The 12019-nt window shown below is 43.0% G+C and overlaps 1 protein-coding gene across 8 annotated transcripts in view; it reads right to left on the bottom strand.

Annotated features, from left to right (window-relative positions):
* celf5a (cugbp, Elav-like family member 5a) overlaps window positions 1-12019 on the bottom strand; it is a 185723-nt gene that overhangs the window by 155786 nt on the left and 17918 nt on the right. For all 8 annotated transcript variants that reach the window (XM_084920858.1, XM_084920851.1, XM_084920853.1 and 5 more), the window contains exon 2: window positions 10442-10524. In XM_084920858.1, the coding sequence (XP_084776984.1) occupies window positions 10442-10524 (83 nt within the window). The remainder of the gene's footprint in view (window positions 1-10441; window positions 10525-12019) is intronic.

The following is a 12019-nucleotide window of genomic DNA, read 5'->3' on the forward strand; positions in this document are numbered from 1 at the left end:
TTATCAGTGAGCTTATTATGAGCGCTCATAATCAAAATCTATAACTACTGAAATGTGCTACCATATGCGTTTCTAAAACAAAGTGGAAATTAATTAACGAGAAGGAAAGTTCAAGATAATTCAACCCTAAAATTCAAAATGAAAGATTACCACAGGTATAATTCTGCAATTCACGTCCAGACTGAGCTTCATCACCTGTAACAGCTGTGCACAATCAAACAGTCAAATTGGAGAGGTTATTATTTCCCAGTAAGTAATTTGAGTGAGCCTGGCACTCGCTGATTAAAACAAACAAAATCACAGAATGAAGTACTCATATCCTCAACTTCCCAACGCATTTCAAATATACTGTATTAACTTCTCTACTTTTCTGTAATGATTTTGGCAACAGCACTGCAAATGCATGCAACACCGAAACAATTTCAAAAGACATTCTTGTTTAGATTCAACACACTTAATGTTCTCTCACCTACAACCACATCTACAACAACTGCTGCTATAACTAGTCCTTTTGCTAATAATGTGAGCAAATGCATTAAATTCGGTGCACAACGGCAGCACAGAGGTAAAAGTATGGTGCTTAGGGTGAGTCTTTTGCAGAGAGAACTGTTGTGAAAGGTTTAATGGCATGATCAATATCAGATATTAATATAGCGTACCATCACATGGATTATCCATCAAATATACAGGGATTGAAGCTGTGGGATTGCTTTGGCTCTTAAGTCTTTTGTTCACTTGATTCTCCTCCCTGCTTTTATCATTTTTTTTCCTTTAGCCGATCCTTATGAAAATCTGAGACGTAGCTCATATTCAGACAGCGAAAACCACACTGAAAACCTAATGACTGCCTCTGGGATGCCTTTGGACCACGGCTATGCTGCTTTTTTCAGACTGATACAGTACAGGTTAAAGCTTGGAGTCTTGATCAGGCAAGGAGGCCCTCCATCAATAACCTCCCACTCTCCATTTCCCTCTATCTCACACCCTCCATCTCATTTCTTAATCTTTACAACTCAGTGATTCAAATACCTTTCCTCCTACTTCTCATTCCATTTCACAGTCTCCAAGTCTTCTTTTTGACCCATGCCTACCTACTCCTCTCGCTCTCCCTCTATTTCTCTCTCTCATCCACACATCTTCATCATTTCTCCCCTTTTCCATTTTCTCTCTCTTTTTTTACCTCCAATCTCACTTCACAGACCCACCTCCTGTCTGAGAACTTGGAGAAAGCACATTAAAGGATGCATACTGGCTAAACCTGCCGAGCTGCGTGACTCTAAATTGGATCCTCTAAAACTTGCCTCTTGCATGTGTGCCACAGCTGCGCAGGGAACCCCAAGGCCTGACAAGAGTTAAAGACCAAGCGGTCTCTATCCACAGCACAGCACAAGTCACTTTGTCTCGCACGCAGACACACACAGAAATGTAAAGCTCTTCAGTGTGCCGACAAACTCTGTAAACAACAACACAACCCAATGTGTCCCTACGAGCCCTTCGCAGGTTTATGATACAGCCCTGCAATGGTTTTGGGGGCTGTGGTGGAAGTGGGATGTTGAGGGGAATTTAGTGTTTCACCTAAATGTGAGCTTGCTGCCTGGAAGACATCGAGTATACTGTTTTACTCTGAATTATTAAAAGCTGCCTGTTATTGCAGCTTGGACTGAAATAGTTTAGATGCCACAGACTACAGCTGTTGGCATAAAACTATATAATTTATATTCCCAGCTATTCTGCAGCCATCCAGCTTATTGCTATTTTTCTATATGAAAGGCTATACAACTGCCATGATGGACAAAACATGACTACTTTAAATAAGTGTCAGGGGAACTCTAAGTTTGATGAAACCCCCCCCCCCCCAAAAAAAAATAACTGTCAGAATCCCAGCAAAAAGAATATGCCTACGTGCTTGATCTCGCCTCTGCAAGCTCAGCTATATCCAGTGTCCGGGTATTCTGTGGGGCAGACGACAGAAGCCTTCACCGGCAGCGATCACCCTGACACTGGCTCCCTGAGCGAGCTCTACTGACAACCTTCCTCTGCAATGCAAATAACCACTTCCACATGAGCAGAACCATCACTAGCACTCCCCGTACACTTGTATTCCATGTCATTATCCCTGGGGACTCGCACGCCGTTCCTCTCGTCTACCCTATGCCTCATGCTGCTACCCTTATCTGTGACGAGAAGGGGGCTGGGGCTTAAAACAAATTGGTCCGGCTCATGCATTCACAGCCATGATAGAGGGCTGCCACGGGCTTTTTTTCTACTCATACCTCCTGTCAGTCACACTTGCCCTCCAGCCATGTGTACTGTATATCATTAGTCCTGATTTTTTTGCTGACAAACGCTGGCTGTCGTGCTGCGCAGCCCCCTTACCCTCTCTCTGTGGACACTACACCAAAGCATGGCGAGATGTGCCTTACAAATGAGCTCTCTCTGGTTCCAACATGTGCAAGTGCACCATTTCGCTGTGTATGCGGATAGCACGCACACAGACATCCAAATACATGAGAATAGATGTTCTAAGATTGGAGGTATGACTTAAAGCTGTCAGCGTGACCCCGTGGCTCCTTCTCCCTCCTCTCCTCTTTTCTCAATATTTCAACTGTTCTGTCACTTCATCCCCCTCTAATCTCTCACACACTCCCCCCCCCCCCCCAAAGGCACATGGTCCACCCAGTGAGATGTCAGCCCCGATTAGCCACATCGAGTTGATGTGTTTTAAGTTTGTCCTTCATTATTGAGTAATGTGAAATATTCTCAGGCATGCATGTTTTTGCCTCAAAAACGGTCATCTTGTCTATTTGGATATCCACTTTTTGTGAGCTAATCCTTTTTAACATCTATTTCAACACGCATGCAAGGACACACACTCACACTGCGAGACATACACACCCCTCTACTCAGGGCCTTATTGCTTATAGCTTATGATCCACGCGCATAGCCCTCGCACTTTTTTTTTCTTTGTGTCTGCGGGCAGAATCACACCTGTACAAGCTTCTACGGGGACTCGCAGATGGATTGTCACTCGGTATCTGGGCCTTGCCTCTTGCAAGGCTCTGCACAGCCATGCCCGCAAGCCTGGAATAAAACCAGATTCATCTGGTTCAGCTCCACTGGTACAGGTGATGCTTCACAGTGCCAAATTGGCATTAGGTCATCCCAACTGTACGGCATAAAAACGGATCAAACGGGCACAGAAGTGCAAGCAGTGATTTTCAAACTGAAAAACAAAACCTACAATAGCCCCTCCCACCCATTAGACACAAAACCCAGCTCTATAACCCAGATCATAGCTGTGTCACATGATTGCATTTCACAGACAGGCGGGCAAGCAGTCTCCAGCCATAACTAAAAAATAGGTTAAACAGGCTAAAAATATCAAAAACATTAATAATTCAGCTTTTTTGCAAACCTGTACCTCAGAAAAAAATAGCACACATTATACAGTGAAGTGGTTTAATGGGTAGGGTAGTTAGCAGTGAGCACTGGGAGGGACCACAGCACCAAACTGTCATCCCTGCTAATGTCACACGTGATGTCAACAAGCATTCAAAGGTAACTTTGAGGTGTTCTTACCATTTTTTTAAACCTTGGTAAGGGATTTGCTTTGAATTTCCCCACAAGTTGAATGTCATTTTTGACTATTAACTTCATAGAAGAAAATAATATTTTCTTTATATTCATTTACTTGTGTCGATAATTGCATTACAATAAAACTCTTAACAGGTCAAGTTTTAGAAGTTCATGTGCACTGGCTGTATATAATGACATGAAATTTCTATGATGAAACACATTTTAATGTTTCAGTTGGTGTTCTTTATTCTCCAAAGGCAGGTGCAGAGAGCAGATCCAGACTTTTTTTTTTCTTCAAAATACTCTCAGAGGCCAATCCCCTGAGAGAAAGAAGGCTTCTCTAAATATGTAGCTAATCTACCACACAGAAAACCAAGACGAACAAAAGAGAGGTGTGTGTGAGCGTGTGTGTGTGTGTGTGTGTGTGCACGTTAAATGGGTACCAGAGGACCAACAATGAGAAGAAGCAGAAGGTGGATTGCAAGAAACATTGTCACAGCTACCCTTTGCGTATGTGTGCGTGCATGTGTGTGTGTGTGCGTGTGTGTTTAAGGATATTCAGTTCCTCTGGGAGCACTTTAGCACCACAGCTCTTTGCTGCGTACATTACACGAATATACCATTACAACAGACATACACACAGACACGTGGAGAGTTGCACACACACACACAATCCATAAAAACTATTGTTCTGTTGCGGTCACACGCTGATATGATTTGGGAACGTTGTTAGGTGCCATATACCACAGTCCCACCAATAATAGGTAAATAAAAAGTGTTTGCTGACACATGCACACTAACACTAAGTTAAAAACTTTGCATTAGTAGGGACCACGCCCTCAATTACATTTGACAAACCTTCTGATAAGTGAATGGAAGACGGGACAAGCATAGTCAAAGAACCAGAAGGAGAAATGTACGACATGTGGTCCGGCTCCTGAAATTTGGATAAATGATCTCAAGTTCGTAGCACATCAGCAGACCTGGGTATTAAGTTCAGAACAGAAGAGATCACAAACATGATTTAAAAACTAATATCTATAATATCTTATTCTCATTTCAGTATAAACTTTGCAACACAAAATCCTGTACAGTTCATAAAACTGAAAAAAAAAATTAAAGACCACCCTCATGCCCTTTCTAACATATACAATAATGTTATCTTTTTCCTGAAAATATACACACACATGCATACAAACACACCCAGACACATGTACACATATTGCAGTTACCCAAAGGCTAAATTCTAACGAGTCCCCTTTCCCTGACTACAAGGTCTCCAATTCTGCCAGCACCGATTGGCTTCATGCTGACCAGTCTGCTCTATATCCACCCCCACCCTCACCCACTCAGCAGTCACATACAGCACATACACAACCAGCCAGTACACTACATTCATCTACGGAGCGGTGACATATTAAAGGAAAAACTCTTTCACAGGCGAACTCAGGTCAAGATATTTTCCACACTTATCCTTTCTCACATGTAATGCACAGCAGGAAAGCAGGAAGCGCTCCATTTCAGAGATCTCTGCACCTCTGGAAATACTTGATGTGGTTTAGCCGAGGGAGGAACCTGGACAGAGTGTGCAGGAGGCACACGTGACTCCCAAAAACTAGCAGAACTGAATGTGCCAGAATATTAGCTTTGTACATAGTGGCACAATCTGACATCACACACATTTTGTACTGCAGAGCAGGCAGGGCAAAGACCAGCTCGGTTCTGATCTGAATGCATCTTTGTGTTCTCACGAGCAGCTCTCCCACATGCCACTGAAGCAGCATTAATGCTTCTTGCAATTCTACAAATCACTGCAACTCTAGTGGAGTGTGTATTATGCAAAAACCCCTGTAGGGGTTCATTTGGGTTCAGATCTGCTGATTGTGAAAGGCACATGCCATTCTTGAAGAGAGCATTTCCATCAGGTCAGACGTGTTTCATTATAACCTAAAGGCACGAAGCCAACACGATGTTCTTTAGATTTTCAATAAGCTGTTCCACTGAGGGGCCATGTGGAGCCGAACCATGACAGCAGAACACAGCTACCAAATCCCCTAACTGCAAGGTCAAGGGTTCAAGTTTTTTTTTCTTAATTTGTCACCAATGTGAACACACTACATAGTGTAGCACTGAATTATTCAGCCTTTGCAGCAGCCAGGCAGCACACAGCAAGCCTTGGCTGTAGACAATAAACAGGTGGATAGGATGCATTAGTAAGCATAGGTAAATATGTTATGTGTGTGTCTGTGCATATACGTGTATGAATAAAACCCAATGAAGTAAAGATGGGCCATTTGCAGCATGGTGGAGCCAGCCTCATTTCCCCAGTACCAGCTCAGCCATTCTCCACAATATAACCACGCTTTGCTTCTCACTCCTCTCTCATGCTGTTATGGTTCAGGTGAGCACCGGCATGTACACACAATTACACATACAAACAGATGCAAAGTCACACACATATAGAAACAGACTGCATCCGTGTGCACTCACACAGAAGACTAACAGTGCAGGTATGTATATAGCAGAGGGCAGAGCGCAACAGTGAGGGAGCAGAAGAGACAGAAATGGAGACAGAGGAAAGCAATCGAGAGGGAGGATATCTACTAGTGTTGACATTGCAGGAGGCTACATGTGTGTGCCGGAGCATAATCTTCCCCCTGCTCTCATTGGGTTTTTAATGTGGCTGCTATTTCCATAAACCTGCCTCCTGAATCACTGCCAGCCGCTTACACTCCCCCCAGGTCGAGCTGTACTAGTACTAGGACTAAATGCATGCAGCAAACATATTTCCACCAATGCCTCTCAAAGACAATCACCGTTATACACAGTGCTCGCACAAAAAAAGGGACGGCAGCACGATTTGTTCTATGCAACAGTAGGTAGACTTGCTAGTCTGCGACTGAGATTATTTCTTGGATCTGTTGGATTTGAGGAGTTGCAGTGAGAGGACAGAGAGTTTTAGGAGAGTGGGGGGAGGTGGAGGGTGGAGACAGGGAGGGGGATGGGTGGGCAGATAGTGTGAGGGATGCGGGATTTTGTCATGATGCTAAGCTGGGAGGAGTAAATCTCCTGCAGACTTGTGTAGGGAGCTGTGAAACTCACAAGTATACTCACCATTTGCGGTAGGAAGTGGGCATTAACTGCCATAAAGAGTCATCAGAAAACATTTTAGTGGCCATCGGGGGATATTTATATTTCAGTTGGCTTGGAAAGAAATACTGATAGGACATGCTTGAACAGTCACATACTCAGAAGCTCACTAGTTTGGTATATGTTAGAAAATTAAATGTCTCTCCATCAGCGGCACACAAATATATTCCAGACTCGCTGTCATTGGGGGTATGCAATCAGGGCACACCGCCATGTGCGCATGTTTTTCGTCCCACCTTTATACATTGCTATCTGTATATACACAGAACTGGCAGCAGTGCAAAGCCAGCTTACCACATGTACACAAACACACACGACTAATAGAGCCAAGCGGCACACACCTGGTAAACTGTCAGAGCTTCTCCTATTCTGTGGCCAAACTTATGTCAGGCACTCGTGTCCCCGAGGTTCCCATCACACTTCACTGCAGGAATCTATATTCCAGTCCAGTACACTTCCATTAGGCCATACTGTTCCTTTCAGCAGCTAATGTGTAACAGGGGGACACAGATAATAACATCCAAGAACACTAGCACTTCTTCCTAATAACACTGGGTTATGTGTTTTTGTGTGTGACTCAGCAAGTGTTTAGATATGAAATATGAATAAGCCATAATTATAGCTTTTTGTAAAGCTAAAATGTAAACATTGGAATAAAACTGTAAACCTGAATTAACCTGAAGGTTTAATACTTTTATTAACCACCTGCTTTTTAGTCATGGTCAGTACTGTAATAAGATTTTGTACTCTTCTGTCTTTCATTGTTTTACAAAGTAAAATTCTCCTGCATAGAAACTCTATCTACACAGAGATACAAAAAAATCTAGATTTTGTTAGAAGGAAATTTTGACCTTGAGCAACTACTAGCACCAGAAAAACATATGGCTGAGAACACAGTAGATCAATAGTGCCCATTACGAATTCAACATTTGCTTGTCTTTTGCACGCACAAGTTTGCTAAATTTGCAAAGTCTTATACCTTTGAATAAGGAACCAGTAACTAGGGGTGGTTTCAAAATCAAACTGGAATAAAAATCTCCTACAAGTTACAAGTTTCAAGTCAGATTGCGTTCCCCCCTCTCAGCAGGAAAAGCAAAGTAGAGGTCAGAGATTCAGCACTTTGCTCAAGGACATTACAACATACACAGGGTTTGAATTATACACTTACCCAAAATTCAAAACAGTCCATCTCATGAAATTCAAGTATGTGAATGCTGGTGTCCGTGTCTTTGCGGTCATGTGTGTACGTGGGGGTGCTTGTTTGTCGGCCCTGCTCGAGGCGTAGAAAAGCTAGTTAGGTTGTACAATTTCCATGCACGGTTCTAGTCATTTGCAAAAAGTAAAGTCCAGTAGGATTTTGGTGGTTTGGCATTAATTCCAATTCAGGCATTTAAAACAGCAAATATGGATGGGTAGCCACACTGGTCAAACTGAAACGCTCGAGAGCAGCGATGCAGGGGATAATGACAAAACGCAGACGTTAATACTTCATAACCCATCTCGGGAGAATTCCTAGTTTACATTAATTATACCATAGCCCCTGGCAAACTGCATATCAAGCAGGATTTTGCAAACAAACAACTGGCATATCTACTTACCATCAAGCAGCGAAGCAACAGGGGTCATATCGCAAAAGATTTAAGAGCAGCGAGGCTCAAGAGAGGACGGTAAAAGCTATGGGAGGCAGGCACATGTCAAACGCACACACTGCAGCATGGATTTTCTTCCTATGATGTGCACAATGTTCTATAATGTAAATGAAAGTTACTCTTCCTAAACCTGCCCATGCATACGGGATGATTAGGGACACTGGTGTGCCGTGTGTAGCTACTGTTTTACTTATGGCCAGTAGAGTATACAGCACGCACTGCCTGTGCTTCCTTGGACCAGTGGTGTTTGTGTGTGTGAGTGAAGTTGAAGGGAAGAGTAAAGCACCCTCAGCCTGACACCCATCAGCGTCTGCCTGTTACATTTCTATGACATGCTTTGTCTCAGAGATAGCAGCAGCAGTGGAGCAGTGGGAGCGGGGGGAGACAGAAGGATGTGGGGTGGATAGGACTGGGTGGGGTAAAGGGGAAAATCAGCAGGAGGGCTAAAGTAGGAATGAAAGGTACAAGAAAAGGGTTTTATTTCTCACATGTGATACACGGCAACTTCAGCAGCCAGTGAATGTGTGTGTGTGCAAACATGAAAGGACAAACTTTCAGACTCTTTGTCTGAGTTTGCTAAATTTATAAATACAGCTGTACAATCATAAGATTTTTTATTTTGTTACTATTAACTGGGGCTGTTTATAGCTCTCCATTAAGGTGACTGTTAAACTTCACTGAGCCCAGGTTATTTGGAGGTCTTCTCTTCGCTTTGAACAAAGGGGCATGAGGACTTGTATCTCTCCTTTATACATTCAGCCACATCTTCTATTTAATCCTAATAGCACATCAGCCCTTATGGATGCCCCTCCAGGTTGTCAAGGGAAGAGTTATTAATGGCTCCGAGCCGTGGGAGGAAAAACTTAGTGGAAAGCCAAACCACAGACAAAATCAAGACTCAAATCTGCCTTTTGTAACACATAACTGAACAGAGCTAAAAAAGAAACTAAAAAAAAATTGGAGATAAATTATCTGAATTTCAGAAGCGGAACCACGCCTCTAAACACGCCCCTTCCGGTTCTCATCTATATCTGACCCCCCAGCTCTATGAGCTGTTCGTTCTCGTTTTTGTGCCCCACCCTCCCTGCCCCTTTTCAATTCTTTTACTTCTTCACTTCTCATTAGTACATGGGGATCTGCCAGGCCCGGGAGCCGTCGCCAGTCCCCTCTGAGGCCTTCCCCAAACCGCAGTTCAATTAATATTTAAGCCATTCGCCTTTATCTACGACAAAACGCTGTCAAACCTGAATTGAGGGCGTGGGCCCAGCTAGTGAACTGTCCCAATGCAGTCTTGACCACATGAAGCATCACTACCTCTGTGATAGTCACTTCTGCCCACTCCCGTATTATTAGCATCTCTCTGGTTGTTTTCACATATGGCTTTCAGACATTGTTGGAAGAATCAGGCAGGGCTTCTGTCCAAAGTTGCCCACATGTAGCACAACAGAGAAGATATTCTGCCTCAGCCATATTCTGGCTACTAGAAATATTTGGTTTAGACCAGTGTGGCGAGGGCGCTACCTGGACAGAGCATGTAGAGGGCAGGACACATGACACAATGTCAGTGTTGACACTCAATCCACCTACACTGTTGGAACATAGGAACAAACTCACACAAAAGCTTTGCACTAATGCATACGTGCATATAAATGTACATCAAAATGTTATTCCTGCGAAATAAAAATGTGTGCAAACTTGTGTTTGCCTCAACAAATACAAACGAAACTAAAACCTACACTCCGTTTCACGTTGTCTTTTTGACTTTCCAGAAATGCAGAGCTTTCTATTTCTATGTCATTCTATGCTATTACTTCAAAAGTATGAGGTAGAGTGGGTCTGATCAATGCTGGCAATATCCCCTTGAGAACAGACACATGAAAAAGTTTAAACCGGGCCTTCAAAAGGCTGAGCTATTGATTGAATTGCTTTCTAAAGTGTTTTTCATCTCTGACACTATACAAGGAGAATTCCGGCTGATGTGCAGCCGGGTGCAGGTGGCATGGCTGACCACCATAGAGAGAAAAGAAAGAGGGTGAAAAGCGGTGGAGAGAGAGGCAGACACTTACCCCTGGCAGTGTTTTCTGTTCGTGGAGGGCGTTCTGGGCTTTTATGGCCGACTCTCGGGCGCAGTAGGTGAGAAATGCACAACCTGCAACACAAAGATCAAAGTCAGAACAACACTTACGCATAAATTATGCACACAATGCAAAATGACACAGCCATTTGCAAGAAATATCAGCTAAAGAAACTGGTACATTAATGAGAATGAACTGAAGGAATTGGACAATTACCAAGCATGCAATTAAACACAATTAAAGAACCAAATCTGTGCTGAAGGTCTCCTGAGTTACTGAAAACCCATTGAAAACATCTCTTAGACTAAACAGAGCAAGTTAATAGAAACAGGCAACCATGCAAGACACAAGGCTACATGTAGAAAATTTTCGATGATGGCAAGGGGAGAAAGAAGAGCCAACCACAGCAAAAAAAAAAAAAAGTAGGAGATGCAAAGAGCATTATTTGGATGAATAGCCAAGCCTGCCCAGCTTCCCCAACACTAGTGCCATGTCCTGTTCAAAGCTCTTAGCAGCCTGGCCAGTGTCCTCACCCTGAGAGGCTGTGACAGCAGCGGAGACAAAAGAAACAAGACTGCAGGGGAGTATTGAGTGGGGTGGAAAAGGAGAGAAGAAGGGATGTAATAGTTTAGGGATGGCTAAAGGAAAGAGATGTTGCCAAAAAAAGAAAAGAAAAGACAGGACAGGCCGTTAAAAGATTGATGCTCAACTATGAGACACTGATCTAGAACCAAAGCATACACACATCTGTGGAATTAACTGCACATGAGAAGAGAAGAGAAGAGACCTTTGACCTTTAACACACCTTTATTACATCAATACTTCAACTCTCACAACCATAACCGAAAATGAATGCCAAATCAACATATGAACGACCCTCCCCTCCCACCATCAACCCCACCCAAATACAATAAACACAAAAAAAGAAAAACAAAACCAGAAGACACTGCATTCGGCTTTCTTCAAAAATTCAAAACTAAATCATCATCAGTGATATTACACAAAACTGAATTAATGCTCCAAATAGAGACAAACTGTTCAATGTTGGACACCATCTTGTAATAAACAAACTCTACTTTTAAACATGCACCTACTAACCCTTTAAACATAATTCCTAAATTAACAGATCCTGTTCCCTTAATTTTGTTCCTCCTTGTAAGCCATATACTCATCTTCGCCTGACTTGTTAAAAAATTAATAATTAAAAATTAGGCCCGCCAGCTTGATAAGACCAGCATTTACGAGGAACCTCTGCACACTAGCAGTGCTGAGCATCCTACTTGGCACCAAGGGATTGTAAAAAAAGAGGCTCCTCACCAACATCACCATAAAATTGAGAACAGTCTCTCTGTACTTTAAAAACAGTCTTCCAAGCAGTCAAAACAGACTGGTAAAAAACAGAGGTCTGCAAAAGGTCCATGCCAGTTAGGTCTATAAGAAACAGGTGCTTGTCATATGTAAGGTCGTTTATTCTGTGAAGCAGCGTAGATGCAGTCTTGAACCAGGGTGGTTGTTGTCTTTGATAAAGATAACGCTGTGCTGTCTGAAGACGGAACGCTGTGATACGGC

Source organism: Perissodus microlepis, chromosome 23 (genome assembly GCF_051167445.1).
Source record: "Perissodus microlepis isolate ML-2025 ecotype Zambia chromosome 23, ASM5116744v1, whole genome shotgun sequence".
Classification (NCBI taxonomy): Eukaryota; Metazoa; Chordata; class Actinopteri; order Cichliformes; family Cichlidae; genus Perissodus; species Perissodus microlepis.